Source organism: Anomaloglossus baeobatrachus, chromosome 2 (genome assembly GCF_048569485.1).
Source record: "Anomaloglossus baeobatrachus isolate aAnoBae1 chromosome 2, aAnoBae1.hap1, whole genome shotgun sequence".
Taxonomy (NCBI): domain Eukaryota; kingdom Metazoa; phylum Chordata; class Amphibia; order Anura; family Aromobatidae; genus Anomaloglossus; species Anomaloglossus baeobatrachus.
Genome location: NC_134354.1, coordinates 569,971,847 through 569,994,947, shown reverse-complemented (window position 1 = coordinate 569,994,947; position 23,101 = coordinate 569,971,847). Strand labels below are relative to the sequence as shown.

Sequence of the window (23,101 nt, the reverse complement as noted above, 5' to 3'; positions counted from 1 at the left end):
TGATGCTGCCATTGTCTAGCTCCAGTCAATGATCGGTCCTTTATAGCACCATTCACAGCTGGACTTCAATGGTTCAGGCAATTTTAATTTGCCAAAACATTGAAATCGCTGTGGTTGGCTGTTCAGAATTGAACAGCCAATTAGAGCAAACGTAGTTGTGGGGGGCGACAAAACTCCCTGTGGTGACGAGTCCCAATGCCCTGCTGTCAGAAACAGCAGGCACCTTCCACCTTGATATGCAAATGGATCCTACACTAGATTTTTCTTAACTTCCCCGCTTTCCCATGAAGAGGTGCTGATTGGTTCCCAAAGCTTCATATAAGATTGTTAATTTTACCATATAGTGGTAGTGAGCTTCATGCAATCTGATCAGAATGCTAAACTAACAACCTCGAGTTCAGTTTGGTAATTTTTGCCTAGTGGCATTAGTTCCTCGTATGGTTTTTGGATGGGCGGTCCATACCTATTTTTCTCTAGTTCTGGCTTAATTTTAGCATATACTACAACAATAAAAATATTGTGCAAGTGATCAAATTATTATTTAAGAAATAAAATAGTTTCACCCCTAAAAAAAAAAAATCTATTTTTTTTTCACACCTAAAAAAACTTCTGCAACAGAAAACAGCTACTGGTATTACAATTAAATAAATGCAGTCATTAAAGTGTTTGTCAAGTCACATTTAGATGCGCACTCAAATTAACAGTATCCTAAAAAAAATGGCTTGTGCAGCCCTAGTTCAGGATACGTAACTTTTATTGTACCCTTGTGTTGCTCTAAGCCCTGGCTAATTGAACGATTAAACATTCACCTCTTCCTCCACCCAGAATCCCTCCCATCGCTCTGAACCCTGCATGGGCACCGACATTTTATACCTGCTGTACCGTATCACTGTACGAGGATCGCATCACAATCCAGCAGTCTCCTGAGCTCACAGTGACAGCTGCATAGAAATACACGCTGTCAGTCTCAGACCAGGAGTGCTGCCGAGTATTGCAGTGTGAACGCACTGGCTAATTAAAGGGAACCTATCAGGTCCAATATGCACCCAGAATCACGAGCAGTTCTGGGTGCATATTGCTAATCCCTGCCTAACCGTCCCTGTATACACTAGCATAGATAAAGAGATCTTTACAAAAAGAAGATCTTTTACCATATGCTAATGAGCGAGGGGACTAGTCCCAAGGGCATTGCTTCCCTTGCTAGACAGCCCACATATCATGTTAGCTTGCCCCTGTGGGTGTGCTAACATGCTAATGAATAAGCAGCTTCAGAGGATAATCTCATCTCCCCGGTGCCACCACCGCCTGGTGCTTGATTTCGGCTCAGTGCGCACTACTCGGAGGCGTACACCCGGTTTCATAGAGCGCATGACTAAAACTCCGGGGTCATGTGCACGGAGCTGAAATCCAGCATCGGGCGGCGATGGCAGTGGAGAGGTGAGTGAGATCATCCTCTGATGCGGTGTATTCATTAGCATATTAGTATGCCCACAGGGGCCTAACATGCTAATGGTGCCGACTATCAAGGGAAGAAACACCTAGGAGACTAGTCTCCTCGCTCATTAGCATACGATAAAAGATCTTTAGAAATACTTTTTCTAAAGATCTCTTTATCTATGCTACCAGATGCAGAGACAGTTAGCCAAGGAATAGCAATATGCACCCAGAACTGCTCGAGGCTCTGGGTGCATATTGGACCTGACAGGTTCCCTTTAAGTGAATGCATTTTCAGGCTTATCCCCCAGTAATCCCGCCCTCCGCAGTGAGTCCTGCATGGGCACCTACACTCTATGCCTGCTGTATTAATGTCCTGGTACTGCCAACTGAGTGTAACAGCTGGCACAGACATACACGCTGTCACTCTCAGCTCAAGTAAGTCCCTGAGAAAACATATTTGTTAAATTTATAAAAAAAAATTATAGAATTTTTCTCAAAACTGAACAGCATTATTTTGGTGTCAGAAATTACTTAAAATCTATGGACATTTTGGGCACAAAAATACTTTTATATACATTAATGGTTACCGTTAGTTAAAGTAGTTTTCTAGCAGCCTGCAGCTTAATTCTCTGAAACAGAACATAGTCATGGGACAGAGATAGAAGCACTGTAAGTGACAACCCTCAAACGAAATGTCACAGATAGTAAAGTAAAAAAGCACATATAAGAATTAGCTGTATAGAAAAAAATAGGATATTTTAAAGTAACGTAAACGAAAAAAGTGGTTATGAGTTAAACAAATTTTTATAAAGGGCATTTTACGTATTCGTCAACCCCATTAAAATGAGGTTTCGATAAATTTCAAACTTGAATTTTCAGGCCTTCATACATTTTCAGATCCTTTGATATGCAGTTTGCATATTGATCCTATTTTCAGACTTTTCCCATGTAAGAATGTATTTTCCATTAATACATTCTGGATTTGAGTTCTGGAAGATCTAATGTGCTAGCAAAGCTTAATGCTTGTACTGCTTTCCCCTATAAATACAGTCAGAGAAATCTTCTGATCCTTCTGTGCTGACACAGATACTGATGCTGCCATTGTATGCCAGTCTACTTTGATGCTGTCTGTTTGATCTCCCTGCCAACTCTGGATCCTCCCCCTCCCTCTCTGTTATGGTTTGCTGGACTGTGTACATTCTTCCGTCTCTTTGCGATTATCTTTAACACAGAGCGGTGGGAGGAGATGACCTACGAAGTGTGCCAACAGCAAGCAGAAGGAGTGTGTTGTAGAATTTGTGCCAGAAGCTGCACAGCCAGCTATGTGAAGGAGCTGCTCAGAGTCTACAGCATCAAAATGGGAGAAAATATTTAACAAAGACCTTTTAGAAATTAGCTTATTTGTACATGTGGAAAGCAAATTGAATATTACTGAAAAAAACCCCAAAGATTATATGTTTCCATTGAAAAACGCATAGTAGAACAGTCAATTCAAAAAAGGTATTTTCAACAAACCATTAATCTTTAGCAAGATATAACTACACAGGTTACAAATACATATGGAAATTTATAAAGATATTATGGTATGATGATTAAAATGTTCACCTGATCCAAATTAGACAAACTGTTTGGATCCTGACTTAGTGCCTGGTACTGTCCCCTGAGCCTGTCGCCTGCTGCAATTTTTCGGAACTTTTTCAGGTCCACTACAAATAAAGCACTGCAAAACATACAATCACATTTTTACAATGCAGTGGATAAGGCACATTTTACATCTTGAGTATTTAAAAGTGCATATTATCAAATCATATTTGCTAACCTTATATGGTATTTTCGGTGCCCAAGATGTGATGCCCAATACCCAGACTTCCAGAAGCGATACCCGTCCATCTCTTTTCGACTGTCACAAAATGGGGTGTAACCATAGGGTGCACCTCCAAGGTCATAGTCTCGTAATTGTTTTAAATCTGTCCTTACAATCTGGATAGAAGCAAATTGAAAGACAAATAATCAAATACAGTGAAAGAAAGATGGTAGCCAAATGATTCCCATGTAAATATCGCTAAAAACAAACGCTTCAATCACCAATGGAAATATACAGTTTCTGGAACTATAAAAAGCACACTCGCCCACAAAATTAGAAAAAATAATGATGCAATATAAATACTGGCAATACTGGTAATTTTTCAATCTTAGATGTAATGGTAATGTCATAGTGACAATACATCAACTAATGCTGCAAGAGCGATCAATTCCTGTAGATTGTGGTGAAGGTCTCCAAGATTGGAATATGGGGAGTCTCCTAAAACAGTACTGCACCCTCATACAAGAATAGCAGCAATAACAGATGTCAAGGGTCAACTTTTAGTTAAAAGCGAAAAAAACCACATAAAACATAGTAATATATTTAAATATTTAAAGTTTAAAAACAAAAAAACAAAACTCTTATTAGACAATTCTCAGTTTGCCCTTAGTTTTTGGCTAGATTTAGCTCAACTTTCCTGAAATCGAACAGAATACCTGATGTCTATCTATGTGTTTCTAATGTTTTTTATTTTTCTTATGTGTAAATCAGGATGTGAGACATTGTGGGTGCAAATATATAATGGAAAAAGAAATCTCACAAAATTAATTGATCCACATGGATGGAAAAATAATCCAGGGCAAAAAGTAGTTAAAGTAACATTTTCCAAATAAACTATTTTAGGATGTGCTCGGATTCAAACTGTCAATATTCGGATTAAATATGTCTCAACTCCAGGGCCTAGGTTGGATTTGTAAAGATCTATGAAGCATTCGTTCTTCCGATTTTCTCATTAAACGCAAGCTCAAATTCCTTTCCTTGGGAGCTACAGGCAAGACACAGATCATTTAAACACTGAACATCCTGAACTTATAAGAACAAAGAAGGAGGAATAGAAAATGCAGCAACGAAAGCCTTCTGCAAGGATATTCGGCAAAGACCGGTGAGAGAAGGTAATGAGCTTCTAAAATCCCTCTGGGATTAAAAGAATGTTCACATAATTACCTGAGATGGATTCACAATCTCACTCTGTTTGCCACTAAGCTTGATATTTGGGTTAAGAATAAAATCGGTTTTCACACTACCGTCTGAGTAAAGCCTGCAAGTTACCACCTGATTCCGTTAGGAAGACATGCTTAATTTCACAGAACTGTACCTGGTCAGCATCAACAAAGATTATTTTGTCTACAGCAAGTGGGAAAAGAACGTCGAGGAAGAGGATTTTGTAACCCCAAATAATTCGCTGCTTCTCAGTCTGTTGGTGCAACCATCGAGGCCACTTGTACTGGACTAACTCATATTGGAAGCCATATTCATGGGCCATGTCTGGTATGATTTCCTGCAGACAGAAAAAGAATCACATTTAGCTATATACATATTTGTAAAGAACATACAGTTAGGTCCCAAAATATTTGGACAGTGACAAGTTTTGGTATTTTAGCTGTTTACCAACATATATTCAGAATATAATCAACAGGGGCTTAAAGTGCAGACTCTTAGCTTTAATTTGAGGGTATTCACATTGCTAATTGGAATAAGGGTTTAGGAGTTACAGGTCTTTAATATGTAGCTGTCTCATTTTCAAGGGCCTAAAGGTAACTGGACAATTATGTCAAAAGATTTTGATGGGCTGCATGGTCTATTCCCTCATTAATTGCTCATAACTTAGGCAGGTAAAAGGTCTGGAGCTGATTCCAGGTGTGGAATTTTTATTAGGAAGCTGTTGCTGTGAACACACATGTGGTCAAATTAGCTCTAAATGGAAGAGAAACAGACCATCGTTAGGCAAAAAAACCCCCAAAAACATCAGAAAGATGGCAAAAATTTTTTGAGTGGCCAAATCAATAGTTTGGTATATTCTGAAAAAGAGCACACTTTTAAGCTTGGGAACTCAAAAAGGCCTGGATATCCACAGAAGACAACAGTGGTGGATGATCGCAGATTCCTTTCCATGGTGAAGAAAATTAGTTCACAACATCCACCCAAGTGAAGAACACACTCCAGGAAGTGTTTCAGTATCTACGTCTACCATGAAAGGAAAACTCCATGAGAGAAAATACAGAGGGCTCTCCACAAGGTACAAACCATTAATTGACCTTAAAAATAGAAATGCCAGATTCAACTTTGCCAAAAAACAACTAAAGAAGACAGCCCAGCTCTGGAAAAGCATTCTTTGGACACATGAAATGAAGATCAACCTGTACCAGTGATGGGAAGAAGATAGTATGGAGAACGCTTGGAACAGCTCATGATCCAGAGTACACCACATCCCTCTGGCGGCAGTAAGATGACATGGGCATGCATGGCTTCCAAAGACATTGGGTCACTAGTGTTTATTGATGATGTGACTGAACAGAGAAGCAGCTGGATGTACAGGAAGTGTACAGGATGATACTTTCTGCTCAGATTCAACCAAATACAGCAAGTATATAAACCCATTCCACAGAAACTATTCAAGACATTGTATACTAACAAAATATTGTGTATTAATACAGTAGTGCTCTTTGATACAAAAATAAAAGACCACAGAAATGAAAAACTATTAGTGATAAATGTTTTGACTTTAGCTATATTTATCATTGTAATGAGTTATTCGGTATAATTAAAGATGCAAAAAAAAAGCAAATTTAGACTTTGGCGCTTCTGTGGATGAGTATATGCTGCTCCTGACTGAATGCCCAGGGGCTGGCAAGAATACATTAGTACAATGCCCAAATGCAGAAAAAAAGTCACAGCAGCCCTATCAATAATCACTTGCTTTATAAAACGCTATAAAGCAGCAATAATGAAGGCAGTAACCAAACACAAAAAATTACCGTAAACCGTGGGGAAAGGTAGTTCTTCAGAAACCAAAACTTCACTGGTGTTTTTGTATGTCGCAGAACAGAAATCATCATAATCCTATTGGGTAAAAAATTTGAAAAAACACAAAACAGAAATTACATTTTATATAGTGTAGATCTAAACAAAAAAACAAAAAATGTTTTACTATTTGTATTAACTACAGAAAATTTTAAGAATATTTTTTGTGATATCAAATTTCTCCAATCTCAATAAGTTATGTTATGTGGTATGTGCTGACCATGTTGCAGCATGTTTAGAAAAAAACATTACACAGTACATACATAGCAAAGACATGTATAAGATTAAAAGTTATCTCAGCACAGGAATTTTTTTTTTTTACAAACATATCCAATTGTAGAACTTATTATTATTCATTATTAGCCTTGAAGTGCCTCTAACAGCCGTGGGTGGATCCACGATCTATCAGCGGCTGTTAGCCAGTTTAATACCGCTGTCAATCTCTGAAAGCTGCATTCAACATGCTCTGATAGGGAGCACGTCACTGATCCCCTTCATCAGTGACCCTGTCACTTGATTGTGTGGAGCCAATGGATTGTGAACTGATGATCATCGTGCCTATCATCACGATACCCTGTGAAGCCGGCTGCGAGCTGATATTGATAGATCATGATCTTAGCCATACAGACCAGTGCTGATGCAGCCTCAAGTCCTCCAATGGGACTATTAAATACTGTGAAAGGTTATACTATATATCTCTCTCTCTCGCTATATATATATATATATATATATATATATATATATATATATATATATATATATATATATATATATATATATATATATATATATACATATACACACACACACACACACATATACACAGTATACAATATATACCAACCCCCTTTTGCCCATTAAAAATAACACATAATGAAAACTCCACATGTCTAGTATTGCCAGGTTCAGAAATGTCCCAGCTATCAAAATATAAAATAAATTAATCTGATCAGTAAACGGCGTACCAAGAAAAAAAACAAAATGTCAGAATTACAGTTTTTTTGGTTGCAGCAACACTGCACTAAAACGTAATAAAATAGCAATCAAAACATCGTATCTACCGCAAAATAGTATTAGAAACATCAGCTCAGGGGGCAAAAAATAAGCCACCATACAACCCCAGATCCCGATAAATGAGAATGTTGTGGATCTCACAAAATGGTGACAAAAGTTAAATGTTTTGACAAAATGTATTTATTTTTTCCACCTCTTAAATAGAAAATAAACAACGGTATATGTTTGGTATCTATGTACTCGTACTGACCTGGGAAAAGATAATGCCAGGTCAGTTTTACCATGTAGTGAACATGGTAAATTAAATACCCCAAAAATCATAGTGGAACTACATTTTCTTTTGCAATTTTACACTTGGAATTTTTTTTGTTTTCCAGTACACGATGTGGCAGACTGAACAATGTGATAAGTACAACTCGTTCCGCAAAAAAAAAAATGTTATTTTTCTTGGAAGAGAAAATGAAAACAGAAAATCGCCAAGTTGTGAAGGGTTTAAGTACCAAAGGAGGAGTTAAATCCTAACATCCCAGTCAGCTTACTCCATAACATTTATTTCTATACAATAGCTAGATGATCACCTCTCTCCTTTTTCTTATGTGATATATATGTTACAGGCAATGTATGAAAACCAGACATTCTATAGAATTCCTAAGCAATGTATACAATCCCTGTTGTTTTCAGTCAAGGTATGAAATATCTGCGTTGTTCCATACTTTCCCTGGGCATTACATAAAATGTCTAGGTATTATAAAGAATGACAAGAACTGCTCAGGGCAAAGTCTGATATAATGCCCAGATTGGAAAAGTTAGCCATTACATAAAATGTCTAGGTATTATAAAGAATGACAAGAACTGCTCAGGTGAATGTCTTATATATTGGCCAGATTGGAAAAGTTTTTAGTAACAAAAAGTAAAAAAACTACTGAAAGAAGAAATCCTAAATGAACAACAGGATATCTTTACTGGGAAAAACACAAAGAAACATTAGTGTCATTCCTGACTATTAGTCTTTAGTAACAAACAGTAAAAAACATGAAAAAAGAAATGCAAAATGAACAACAGGATATCTTTGCTGGGAAAAAAAAAAGAAATAAGCAGTGTCATTCCTGACTATTTGTTGCAGCACAGGAGGCTAGAATGGCATTTTAATGCTAAGGGCAACTGAGCCAGTTTCACAGATCTGCTGCTGGCTGCTCTGTCCACCTACTTTTGGATGGACCACCCCTGTAGTATTCTACACTCCGCCTGTTTGTCATTTAGGTATTCTATAGAATGACTAGGAAATGTATGAACATCTGATGTATTTCATACTTTGACGACCCATTTTCGGCATTGTATACATTGCCTAGGTATTCTATAGAATGCCTGTTTTTACACATTGCCGGTAACATATATATAAGTAGATATTTAAAAATGAATGAATCACATGATAAATGAGTTGGCAAACACAGATTGCCCCAGCAATAACAGCTGATCATTTATAAATGGGTTGTCTTAAGGTACTAAACAAGTCTTAAAGAGTGAGGGAGCTACACAGTCTATCCCATGAGGGTTTTTTCAAAAATGCTCTCCTCCTTGAATGGAAGTTCTGATCAGAGGTTTATCCTGCTACTACACATTAAAAGGAATCTGCCAACAGGTTTTTGCCACCTAATCTGAGAGAAGCATAACGTAGGGGCAGAGATCCTGATTCCCAGTGTTGTGACACTTACTGAACTGCTTAGTTTAAGCCCGCTTTACACGCTGCAATGTATCTTACGATGTGTCGGTGGGGTCACGTCGTAAGTGACGCACATCCGGCATCGTAAGGTACATTGCAGTGTGTAACAGCTACGTGCGATTGCGCTTAAACGGTAAAACGTTCATCGCACGCACGTCGTTCATTCCTCATGAATTGAACGTCAGATTGTTCATCGTACCCGGGGTTGCACACATCGCAGTGTGTGACAACCCGGGAACGAGGAACAGATCTTACCTGCGTCCTACGGCTCCCGGCCGGTAATGCGGAAGGAAGGAGGTGGGCGGGATGTTTACATCCCGCTCAGCTCCGCCCCTCGGCTTCTATTGGCCGGCTGCCGCGTGACATCGCTGTGATGCTGAACGTCCCTCCCACTCCAGGAAGTGGACGTTCGCCACCCACAGCGAAGCCATATGGACGGGTAAGTACGTGTGGGGGGTTACTTGTATGTGCGGCACGTTCAACAAATTGAACGTGCCGCACATACGATGGGGGCGGTTACGATCGCATACGATATCGTATACTGGATTGTAAGGTGTAGAGCAGGCTTTAGTTTCTACTGTTTAATCAGCAGTAGATTATCATTACAGAACTAATTGGCCTGCTGTTAGGTAGTCTAGCATATTCATGGGCTCTGTATAACTGCTAGATCTGCAGCAGAGAAAACATTGATTTTATCAAAATTACAGCAAACAGCTCAGTAAGTGGCACATCGCTGGAATCAGGGTCTCTACATTATGCAGCTCTCAGATGGGTGAGCAAAACCCTGGTGACAAATTCCCTTTAAGGCTATTTGCGCACGCTGCATCTTTGTGGTGACCACAAAGATGTACGTTTTTGGTCCCAAAAAAACTCTCTCTTAGCATGCATTTTTTTTGCCGCGTTTTACTGCGTTTTTTACAGCGTTTTTGCCCAGTGTGTTTTTAAGTCAAATCTATTAACTGGAAGGGCTCACAAATACTGACAAAAACGCAGAAAGAATTGACATGTTGCATCTGGTCACCACAAAAATGCTGCCAAAAAAAGCTGCAACGTGTGCATAGCAAAAATGAAATCTCATAGACTTTGCTGGGGAAGGAAATGCATGCAGTTTTAGGACCAAAACTGCACCCAAAAAACGCCGCGTGCGCACAAGGCCTAACTGTTAGCACTATATTTGCATGTAAAGATTACAATGCATTTAAACAAGCACATGGCTCAGGAAAGTGAGAGCAGTGATTGAAAGGCTTGTTCTGGAAGCTGCTTATGATGGGGCCAAGGACTAGTGATTTTACAGGACTGATAGTAGCTCAGTAGCTGAAAGGGAGGGGGAAGAGAGGTATTATATATATTTATACAGTATTGTTCTGATTGATATGATACAATAGTAAAGGTAAGCATAATTTCTATTATATGTAGTCCCAGTTCAAATAGGATAATCCGAGGACTTGAAAAGTATTTACCCATGAAATTTCACACTGCAAGTATATTATTTAATCTGTTTGCCCTTTTAAAAATACATACAGTGCTGGTCAAAAGTATTGGCACCCCTGCAATTCTGTCAGAGAATACTCAGTTTCTTCCTGAAAATGATTGCAATCACAAATTCTTTGGTATTATTATCTTCATTTAATTTGTCTTCAATGAAAAATAAATAAAAATTGTCAAAGCCAAATTGGATATAATTCCACACCAAGCATAAAAAAGGGGGTGGACAAAAGTATTGGCACAGTTTGAAAAATCATGTGATGCTTCTCTAATTTGTGTAATTAACAGCACCTGTAACGTACCTGTGGCACAAAACAGGTGTTGGCAATAACTAAATCACACTTGCAGCCAGTTGACATGGATTAAAGTTGACTCAACCTCTGTCCTGTGTCCTTGTGTGTACCACATTGAGCATGGAGAAAAGAAAGAAGACCAAAGAACTGTCTGAGGACTTGAGAATCCAAATTGTGAGGAAGCATGAGCAATCTCAAGGCTACAAGTCCATTTCCCAAGACCTGAAAGTTCCTGTGTCTACGGTGCGCAGTGTCATCAAGAAGTTTAAAGCCCATGGCACTGTGGTTAACCTCCCTAGATGGGGAAGGAAAAGAAAAATTGATGAGAGATTTCAACGCAAGATTGTGCGGATGGTGGATAAAGAACCTCGACTAACATCCAAACAAGTTCAAGCTATCCTGCAGTCCGAGGGTACAACAGTGTCAACCCATACTATCCATAACTGAATAGGATAACTGAAGTGAGCACTAATATATATATATATATATATTATGAGTGCAAGCCAAAAAATACATACTATATAAGGATAAGGCTGCACATCAAACTTAGATAATGGTATAATGCCTCAAGCATATGGAAAAATATTGGAATATACAATGAAAAATGCTACTTGCTAATTTGAACATGTGAATAATGAATTGCATACCTGCCATGAATATTAGGAAAAAGGAGATATTTAGCAATCGCATTGATCAATGTAACTGAGCCCCAATACCTCATCAAGGTATATCTCTATATTGGGGTCCCCAGCTCTGTGACCCTAACTGTGTGTCATCTCATTGCAATTAAAAACTGCTGTGGGTGGAGAGGGGTAACTAAGGACTTTCTTATATAGGAGATGGAAAAAACATGGCCGAAAGGGGCGGAGCTGTGTTCACATTCAGAAAAAAAACTACATATAACTGAATAGGATAACTGAAGTGAGCACTAATATATATATATTATGAGTGCAAGCCAAAAAATACATACTATATAAGGATAAGGCTGCACATCAAACTTAGATAATGGTATAATGCCTCAAGCATATGGAAAAATATTGGAATATACAATGAAAAATGCTACTTGCTAATTTGAACATGTGAATAATGAATTGCATACCTGCCATGAATATTAGGAAAAAGGAGATATTTAGCAATCGCATTGATCAATGTAACTGAGCCCCAAGACCTCGTCAAGGTATATCTCTATATTGGGGTCCCTAGCTCTGTGACCCTAACTGTGTGTCATCTCATTGCAATTAAAAACTGTTGTGGGTGGAGAGGGGTAACTAAGGACTTTCTTATATAGGAGATGGAAAAAACATGGCCGAAAGGGGCGGAGCTGTGTTCACATTCAGAAAAAAAACTACATATAACTGAATAGGATAACTGAAGTGAGCACTAATATATATATATTATGAGTGCAAGCCAAAAAATACATACTATCCGTCAGCGTCTGAATGAAAAGGGACTGTATGGTAGGATACCCAGGAAGACCCCACTTCTTACCCAGAGTCATAAGAAAGCCAGGCTGGAGTTTGCCAAAACTTACCCGAGAAAGCCTAAAACGTTTTGGAAGAATGTTCTTTGGTCAGATGAGACAAAAGTAGAGCTTTTTGGGAAAAGCCTTCAATAGAGTTTATAGGAAAAAAAAAAGGCATTCAAAGAAAAGAACATGGTCCCTACAGTCAAACATAGCGGAGGTTCCCTGATGTTTTTGGGTTGCTTTGCTGCCTCTGGCACTGGACTGCTTGACCATGTGCATGGCATTATGAAGTCTGAAGACTACCAACAAATTTTGCAGCATAATGTAGGGCCCAGTGTGAGAAAGCTGGGTCTCCCTCAGAGATCATGGGTCTTCCAGCAGGACAATGACCCAAAACACACTTCAAAAAGCACTAGAAAATGGTTTGAGAGAAAGCATTGGAGACTACTAAAGTGGCCAGCAATGAGTCCAGACCTGAATCCCATAGAACACTTGTCGAGAGATCTCAAAATGGTAGTTTGACAAAGAAGAATGGTCTAAAATTCCAGCAGAGCATTGTGAGAAACTCATTGATGGTTACCGGAAGCGGTTGTTCGCAGTTATTTTGGCTAAAGGTTGTGCAACTAAGTATTAGACCCGTGTATTGGACCCGTGGAAGCCTGATTAGGCGAAACGGCCGTCGTCCTTTACCTGGGAGCCAGCTCACAGTGCGTCTCCGGCTTTTTACCCTGCACCGCTAAATAAATCGTTTTCCTGCACAGTGGACGGAGTGCGGTCCTTCATTCTTCTCCCCAGTTTATCTGTACTTGGACTTTTTCTTTGGACGAGCACCCCTACTCAGGACACGGTAATTTACAGCCCTCCACGAGCACACGTCCGTTACCGCAGAGTGATACGCGGTGGTGCGGGACCACTTCTATTTTGTTGCTGCAACCAAGTATTAGGCTAAGGGTGCCAATACTTTTGTCTGGCCCATTTTTGGAGTTTTGTGTGAAATGATCAATGATTTGATTTTTATTTCATTCTCTTTTGTGTTTTTTCATTGCAAGCAAAATAAATGAAGATAATAATACCAAAGAATTTGTAATTGCAATCATTTTCAGGAAGAAACTGAGTATTCTCTGACAGAATTGCAGGGGTGCCAATACTTTTGGCCAGCACTGTACATGTACATACAGTATACACATGCATTCACCTGTCTGTAAAACATACATATGATGCATAAGTGAGGAATAACAGCAGTTCCTATTTCACAGTACAGATATTTCGGCTTCTCTGCTTGAAAATATGGAGCACGTAACAAGGTAAGATTTAACTACAACTATCTGAAGGAGAAAAGATTGAAATATAACTTAATCATCTTTTGATTAAATGTCTGCATGATGTATTCTGGCATGCCCAATAATATTGTCATTTTACAACACAAGCTCAGCTTATGAATTCATCTTTTTAAGCCACAAAAGATTGGGTGACCTTGAAATGCAAGGCATTCAAGCATATATGCTCATTTCCCTACCTTAACATGGTAGATAATAAATAAATTTTATAACTCAAAGCAACACTGAGAACTGCTTTTCATTGTAAAGAGAGGGCAGAGCATTGCCCAACACGTTTTATGCTCTTATTTCAGCTAAAAATTATTCCTTCATATCACAGACAGAGAAAACATGGTCATTGCACAGTAAGAAATTATACGGTAAAGGTCACTTTTTTTTATTAAAAAGAAAATATATAAATTTGATTTACTGATGTGTAGTAAAGGATCACATATTGTATATTTAATCTGTTCTTTAATTATAGACGGTAATTAAACGCATTTTCAATCCGGAAATATTTGTGCACGAATAGATTGTCAAATATATTACTACCTGATTTCTGTCCATGATTGTTGCCAACCTTTCGATTACTTTATACTGTGGTCTATATTACACTACTCACAAAAAGTTATTGATTTGTCTCTAGGGTGAAATTTCAGGAAGATCCTAAAATGCCCTCTAACCTTTTCAGGTGAGCATAATGTGACCTTTCTCTAAACTTTTGAATGCATATGTCCAACTGTCCAAGATTTCAGTACTTTTTACACAACTTACTGTTCCAGAACAAGGATTTTAATGGCAAAATTCACAACAGATGATTGATTAGTGAATCACCCAATAAATTTTGTGGTTCAATTACAATTGATATTTAAACAGTCTTTCTCATCGTGCTGTTCACATTTTGACATCATGAGACCAAGACGACCTTAACAATTGATTAACAGTATCTCGCCATTGTGAGGCTTCAAACAGGATGTTCTCAGATGGAAGTGGCCACTGAGCTTAGCGTGTCACAGTGTCATCAGCAGGTTGCAATAGAGATACAGAGAGACTGAAAGAGTCACAGGAAGGCATAGAAGTGGTCATCCTTTGGCCACATTCCACACTGATGACCTCTTCATTTTGAACAATGTAGTTCAGAACCGGATGATGAATGCCACACAAGTCCAGGCACATTTATGGGAGGTGAGAGACACCCAATTTTCAGGTCAGACCATTCAAAACCTACATCAGCGTGATCTGCATTCTAGATAACCTGCAAGGGTACCTGACCACACCACCAGACACAGGTATCCTCATCTTGCTGGATGAGGGACCAGTGGTACTCGGTGCTGTTCACTGATGCAAATTAATTCACCCTGAGCAGAAATGATGGCCACCAATGATGTTGGAGACGTCAAGGATAGCACTATGCATCAGCCACTGTTGTCACCAGACGAATCTTTGGTGTTGGTGGTGTTACAATGTGGGCAGGTGTGTCTAGTCAATACAGAACTACCCTACACTTTGTGAATGGTACAGCGTCAAGCCTCTACTTCCTGGTCGTATACGGTTTATAGTGAAATTATATGTATTAGTTTGGCTTGCGTATTATGGCCTCAACAGTGCTCACTGGAACCTGCAGTAGTTTAGAAATTCTTCTGAAACCAATGCCATCAGTATATTTTGCAACAATAAGGTTGCAGAGGTCTTGAGACAGTTCACGGTTTTTACCCATAATGAGAGGTTTCTTGTGTGGCACCTTGGTAATAATAGTATCTTTCACTAAGTGGCAGGATTGCTTTCTAAACACTGATAGATTTCAGCTGTTCTCATGACTTTCCATGGCTTTTTGCATCTCTCTTTTTTCATGTGTTCAATACTTTTTTCCGGTGTCATTTCTCATTATAACACATCACTAAATTTATGCACATCTATGCCCTGATTTCTTTGCCTGTGTGGATTAGATGTGTTGTTACAGACATCTGGTGGGAAATTCATATTTAGTTAGAAAACTAGAGACGTGTTCAATACTTATTTCTGCTCCTATATTCATTTAATTTATGCTATATGGAAAAAAATATTGGGCCACATTACTTGAATGGGATTCAGGTTTTTAATTTCATCTTATTACCACAGGTGTAATACATCCAGCCCCTAAGCATGAAGTCTGCCTTTATAAATATTTAGGAAAGAGTGGCCTGTTCTAAAAAGCTCCATGAATTCCAGCATGGTCCTGTAATAGGAGGTCACCATTATAACAAGACAATTCAATAAATGTCTTCCCTCTTAAATATTCTGTGATTTACTGCAAGTGGTATTATTAAAAAGTGCTACTAAGTGGCATACTACATAGAGTTACTGGGCTTTGTCACCTAGTGCTGAGGCACAAAGTTCTGCACCTTTTCTGGCATTAACATTAGCAGAAAGACTGTCTCATGAGCTTCATTATATGTACTTTCATGGATGAGCAGGTGTGTGCAAGCCTTATATCACAAAGCATAATGCTAAGCGTTAGGTGGAGCTCTGTAAAGCAAAAAGTGAAAAATTGTCCTGTAAAGTGATTAATCATGGTATTCAATTAGGCAGGCAGCTGCACGCATCTGGGTTTGGTGACTACCAGGAGATCGTTACCTACCTGACTGCATTGTGACAATTGTAGAGTGGGGTGGGATAATGCCATGGAGCGGTCTTTCAGGGGGTTGGGCTACACTTCTCAGCTCTAGTGAAGTGAATTCATAACACTGCAGCGTACCAAAACAATTTACACATTGCTTTCAACTTTGTTGAAACAATTCGGTGAAGTTCTTTTCTGATTCAAATCAACAGGGGGAGAATTTGCAGCTCCATAATTATGTAGTTCTGGCAACTGCTGACACCAACAATAGCTGATTGGCGGAAGTGCCGGGTGTCTCACCCCCGATTAACATGGATGACCTGTACTAAGGATAGATATAATCAATGTTTAGTTAGTGGACAACCTCTTTAATGTCTATAGGTTTAGAATGGAATGTTCCTATAGACCTAATGTGTAGGTGTCCCAATACTTTTGTCCATATAGTGTATGTTCTGCTCTCACTTTTCTGTATTCATTATCGAGCTGTTTAGCACATCTTTCTGGTTTTGGTGGAGATTGTACAAACTGCAAAGCTGAGGTGTCAAAATATTCATTTCAGTTAGTTATCATTAGATATTAACACTCCATTTGTTAATTTAGTGTTAAGATGAGAAGAAGCAGGAAACAATGGCTAGAAAATAAATTCTTCTTCCTACTGAATATATGGTCTTTGCTTTACATAATAGTGAGAATCGTATGATAACCTTGCAAATCTACCAAAAAGACACAAACGCACACTTCGTTCTGCTATAGTGTCTAGGTACTTCCATTTCAGGTGCCTCCATTCTGCTTTTTGCTTCCAGATGGAGCACTTTCTCCTAAAACCACAATTGTTGTCTCTGTGGAACCTTTACAGGAAATCTCTCACCAGAATAAAGAATAGCTAAAAGCTCAAACAGCGCTCGGTCGACAGATATAGAAGGTGCGAGTCACCCTGAGGGCTCACTCACATATGCATATTATAAATTGGTGTGATTTTTTTTTTTCTTGCCTACCTATCTTCCGTATCCAAAGCCTTTGTTTTCTCAGCAACTATTAATCAACATTCATTTACAGGACCATTTGTTCTAGTCCATAGAATGGTAATGTATCTGCAGAAACCGGATGGCATACAGATTGTCTGTGTGATGTTAGATTTTTTTCTCGAACCCATTGACTTGAATTGGGAGTCTCAGCCTATTTACCCGGCGGTACATAGCATGCTGCAATTTTTTCTTCAGGCCAAATACAACTGAGGGAAAAAAAAATTCGCATATCAGCACTGGCCCACTGAATAAGGTTACACGACGCCGTGTAACTGAAGAGAGAAATTTGCATACAGCCAGAGAAAGGGAGGAACAGGCGGCACACGTCAATCAAAAAGTGGATGAATTTTGAAACTTCATAAACTTGGATTTCACAGCCTAAACATCCGAGCTGCTGACTAATGGTATGTACAGCCTGTGCCTGATAGTGCCAGTATAGCACTGGCTTTACCTTATATACCAAAATACTGATATTTGGTTCCCATTAAAACACAGCAAGTGGAGTTGATACCAAAATGTTCTATTTTGGTCTCCTGTGATCACATGACCTTTTCCCATGCCTCCTCTGGATCATCCACATGGTTATTGGCAAACTTCAAACGGGCCTGGACATGTGCTGGCATGAGCAGGGGGACCTTGCGTGCCAGTAGGATTTTAATCCATGATGACATAGTGTGTTGCTAATGGTAATCTTTGAGAACGTGGTCCCAGATTTCTTCAGCTCATTGACCAGATTCTCCCGTGTAGTTCTGGAATGATTCCTGACCTTTCTCAATTTTTTTTTAATTATTTAAAAAATAATTTATAAAAAAAATGTGTGGGCTCTTGCAGTATTTTTATTGCCAGTCAGGTAAAACCAGGCAGTTGGGGGCTGGGATTCTCCACAGCTGCCCCTGGAAATAGTGCATTGTTTCTTAGCGCCATTTCCAGGCGCTTTACCAGGCTCGTCCAGCGGCCCTGATGGTGGTGGCACACTGGGTAATAAAGAGGTTAATTCCAGCTTTGTATTCTCAGCTTGTACTAAGTCCGAAATTCATGATGCCATGCCAAATTAGACATGGCAATCATGAATTTCTAGTAAACAATTAAAACAAAAAACACAACACATAGAAATAATTTTTTATTCGAAATAAAACAAAAAAAATTGAGAGACTCTATCTTTATTATAAAAAAAAAATCCTTAGCCTGACGTAGTCCACAGGTAGAGCATTGTCCGCTCTGCTTCATCACTCTGTACAGACATCGTCTATACAGAGTGAGAAGTAGAGAGAGCCATGTCAGCTCTGCTTCATCGCTCTGTACAGAATAAGAAGCAGGCTGACAGTGAGGGTATGATTCCACTTGCGTTTCACCCTGCATCACCCCGCATGGCCTGATGCTCTCAGGACAGGAGTGCCTCAGCTGCATGGAAATACATGCAGCTGACCAGCGTCGTGCCGGGCGATGCGCACAGTGATAGTCAAAGTTCCGTTAAGAGGATCTTCGATGTCTGTACAACATTCACACCAGACTAGTCACGAGGCTATGACATCATTGAAGATCCTTTAGTCAGTGGTGGTTACCGGGGGCACAGCAATGATCGGACACAGAAGCAAAAGCGGCCGGGACACAGAGTCTGCAGGACGCATTGCGGGACCTGTAAGTATGATCATAATGTTTTTTAATAATGTGCTTTTTTTTCTACAGCCCCTGGACCTGAACTGGACCCGAATTGCAACACAAACTCAGGGGGCTTGTGTTCGGGATCGTGTGCACGAACACCATGTGTTCGGTACAAACCCCGAATTTTACAGTTCGGGTTTGAACATCACTGCTTCTCACCAAGCTGCTTGCACCTGCATGGTGTCCTTAAGACAGCTTTTTGGTATTAGGCACATGGTAGGGCGGTTGAAGTGTGATTGATTGAGTGTGTGGACAGGTGTCTTTGGGAGCAAAATGAGGGGTGTATCTTATATTCCGAATATTCAAAATGTAGCTTACCGGGAGGTGGAGAATAGGCGCTATGCTAGCTGCAGGGGCTGTGCTGGCTCCGTGGAGTAGGGCGATGCGGTACGTTGGGTGTCCCAGACGCTCTGTTGGCGGTGTGGGCTTCAAATAATGGCTCCTGCGCAGATGGAACTCTCGGCTCAACATCTCATCTGCGCACGTGCCGCCCAGCAGTGGACTTAAGGGAAATGGCACCCGTAGGTGGCGCATGCACATATGAGATCTCGGCTTGTCATTGAGCCGATAGCTCAATCTGCTCACGTGTAGACTCCAGGCGCCATTTCTTTAAAGCCCATACTGCTGACAGAGCACCCCCCCACTCCCAAGGTAAGACACCATCGGATTGTAAGTCAAACCCCATTTTGTTTTTTTACCTTATTTTTCCTCTATATTTGGGGTGCGTCTTATAATTTCGCTCATCTTCTAAAACAAAAAATACAGTATACACCCAAATATGGAATAAGAAAATTTCACCTGGCTGCACAAAAAGCAAGTCCTCCTACAGGACTATGAAAAGCAAAATAATGGAAAATTGGGACACAAACCAATTTTTTTTTTTAAACTGTATGTATAATCACCAATCATACTCCCAGGTCATTCTTACCACACAATGAACGCTGTGAAACAAAAATGAACAAATGGTGTAGTTTAAAGCTATTATTCTCTTATGGCTTTGTTGACAGAAAAATAAAAAAAAAATGTAGCTCTTCGAAGAATGGGAGGAAAAAACATGAGCGCAAAAAAAAAAAAAAAAAAAAAGAAAACTCAGTTTGGGAAGGGGTTAAAATTAAATATTTGGTAAATGAATGAGTGTGTGTAAAACTGGAATAGATGAGAGCTGTAATGTGGTCTCAAGATTTTTTCTTCTATAGGGTTGTTCCAATTAGTATTGGAGGGTCCAATGAGTAATAAAATATAGAAACTACAACTTCATCAGAAAATATTGTAGTAAAATTGGGCTTATATTGAAGGGGTTTGGAAAAGCAATGAGGAAATTAAATAAGAAATATTGCAAGCTAACGACTAATAAGAAAACTAATAGGAACAAGTAAACGTTTCTTTTACATTTTTATATTGACAAAATATCATTTTTTTAATGAATTTGTAGCCTTACCTTAGGAAGCGCTCATATAGATGCCCAGATGCAACAGAGAAGATATTTAGGACGTCGGCTTTCTTTTCTTTTGATTCAATATTTGTGGCTCCTGTAAAGCTGAACAAAGATGTTTACCTTGGTTAAACACAAGCAATGAAATAGTTAAGTTTGCCAATTTTCAACATATTATATGAAAGAAATTTGTGCCTGTGAATTTCATGATTGTTTTTAACAACTTATGAGGCATAGTCACAATGTCAAAAATAGATGGAAGGCGACGTTCCTTTGTTAATAAAATGCCTGTCAAAACTGGACTACTAAGTAACCCCCAAAGGTGAAACCCAATTGATTGTCCACAGAAGCAGGCAGTACTGTCAGCTACACACAGAGGATAGCTGTTATTAGGAGAACGTCAGTGAAAAACACTCACAGTGCTCTTAGATCCTTAAGCAAGCGCTTCCATTAAAGTTTTTATTCTCTTAATATATTGCAATCATCTATTTATATAGCACTGTAATTTCTCATTTTGCCCTTCTACGCAGATAATGAGAACTTGTCATATAAAAAAACGCTATTAACTTGCAGATAATGGGTTAATATGCAGGTTAATGGCGTTCTCAACCCGCCTGGCCCTTGGATTGAGAGCCCCACTGCCAGGCGGATATTAAAGAGGACTAACCAACAGGATTTTGCTATATGAGGTAAAAGTAGTGCCATAGAGGCACTAAGGGGTACTTTGCATGTTGCGACATCGCTAGCATTGGCTAGCGATAGCACCCACCCCCGTCGCACATGCAATATCTTGTGATAGCTGCCGTAGCGAACATTATCGCTATGGCAGCTTCACACGGACTTACCTGCCCTGCGACGTCGCTCTGGCCGGCGACCCGCCTCCGTCCTAAGGGGACGGGTCGTGCGGCGTCACAGTGACATCATACGGCAGGCGGCCAATAGAAGTGGAGGGGTGGAGATGAGCGGGACGTAAACATCCCGCCCACCTCCTTCCTTCCGCATAGCCAGGGGAGGCAAGTAAGGAGATGTTCCTCGCTCCTGTGGCTTCACACATAGCGAGGTGTGCTGCCGCAGTGGAACGAGGAACAACATCGTATCTCCTATTGGTGCGATATTATGAAAATGACCAACGCTACACAGATCACCGATTTTCCGGCGGAGTTACCGGCGCCGTATGTGCGTCACTTTCGATTTGACCCCGACGATATCGCAGTAGCGATGTCGCAGCATGCAAAGTACCCCTAAGATGCTGAAATCAAGCATACTTGTTTAATCAACCAAGCATCACATCTTTGTATAAACATCTTTTTATCAAAGTTGCAGAAAAGCACTGCACTTTGATGTGTGCAACATGGGCAGTTTTTTGTGGGTTGGATTCTCACGTTTATTCCTCCTCCTCCAGCATCCTCTAGCTTGCCCCCTTTTCTTTATTTGAATATCGCACCGCCAATGCTGTTGTTGGTGGCGTGTGCTCATTGCCATGGTATGCAGGTCTTCAATAAAATGGAGCCAGAGTCTGCATATGCGTGTACTGAGATCTCCGGCGACATTTTATTGAACACACTGCGGTGAAGACTTAGAATAATCGGCGGGTGCGCAGAATTTTTTTTTATATTTGCGCACACGTCGATGCTTCTCATAGTTTTCACTGCAGTGTGTTTAATGAAATGGTGCCGGAGATCATGGTACATGCATGCGATGACTCAGGCGCTATTGCTTCAGATGAGTAAATCACCATTGCATGCTTCTACTTAAATGCCCTACTTTCATAATAAAATATCCCAGTAGCGTGATTTTTTTTACGTTGTACATACATACAAACATACGTTGGGGGACATATTTATCAGGAAGAGGCCGAGGATAGGACACATATATACCAGCATGGGGGACAGATATACTAAGATGGGGACATATTTATGAGGAAGAGGCCAAGGGTGGAAGACATTTATACCAAGATAGGGGACATATATACTGGGAAGGGGCCTAAGATGGGAGACCTACATACCAGGTTGAGGGACATATTTACCAGGAAGAGGCCGAGGATGGAGACATATTTACCAGGATGGGGGACATATTTACCAGTAAGAACCCCAGGATGGGGGACATATATTAGCAGAAATGGGGACATATTTACTAGGAAGGGGTCCAGGATGGGAAACATATATACCATGATGGGGCCTAGGATGGGAGACATGTATACCATTGCATTAATACCTGCATATGGTCAGCAATGAACATGGATAAGAAGTACAGTTGCACAGTGAAAACTAGCTGATAACTAAGTGCAAGTGGGTGTTAACTCATTGTGTGTCAAATTTTATGATATCTCCACAACAGAAGCGAAATAATAAAACAAACAATAATATATTTTATTCCATTTCTGTGGCCACTATTACACCATGTTCAGTTTAATGAAAAAAAAATTGGTGAAAGATTTTCTTGAATACCTAATTTGCAAATTGGTAAAAATGTGGATTTTTCAAGACTCATACCAATGAGTTCAACTTTCACTTGGTTAAATATTTCTATAGAGTTCCATGGCTTTCAGTATCATCTTTATGCTGATGATATGCAGACCTACTTCTCTGGCCTGATATCAGCACCTAACCAAACAAAATCCCACAATGTCAGTCTGTTATTTCATCCTTTTCTGCTCGATTTCTGAAACGGAGCATGGAAAAAACAGAATTCATCCTCTTTCCTCACCTATTACTCCACCTGACCTATCAATGTCAATGGCTGTTCACTCTCCCCAGTCCTGTGTGCTTGCT

The 23,101-nt window shown here is 39.7% G+C and overlaps 1 protein-coding gene across 1 annotated transcript in view; it reads right to left on the bottom strand.

Annotated features, from left to right (window-relative positions):
- The window catches only part of UGGT2 (UDP-glucose glycoprotein glucosyltransferase 2), a 518,153-nt gene that overhangs the window by 21,735 nt on the left and 473,317 nt on the right, over positions 1 to 23,101 (bottom strand). The window contains exons 32-36 of the mRNA XM_075336749.1: positions 20,337 to 20,435; positions 6,277 to 6,361; positions 4,617 to 4,799; positions 3,257 to 3,417; positions 3,043 to 3,157 (exon numbers count right to left, since the gene is read on the bottom strand). Of these exons, the coding sequence (XP_075192864.1) occupies positions 3,043 to 3,157; positions 3,257 to 3,417; positions 4,617 to 4,799; positions 6,277 to 6,361; positions 20,337 to 20,435 (643 nt within the window). The remainder of the gene's footprint in view (positions 1 to 3,042; positions 3,158 to 3,256; positions 3,418 to 4,616; positions 4,800 to 6,276; positions 6,362 to 20,336; positions 20,436 to 23,101) is intronic.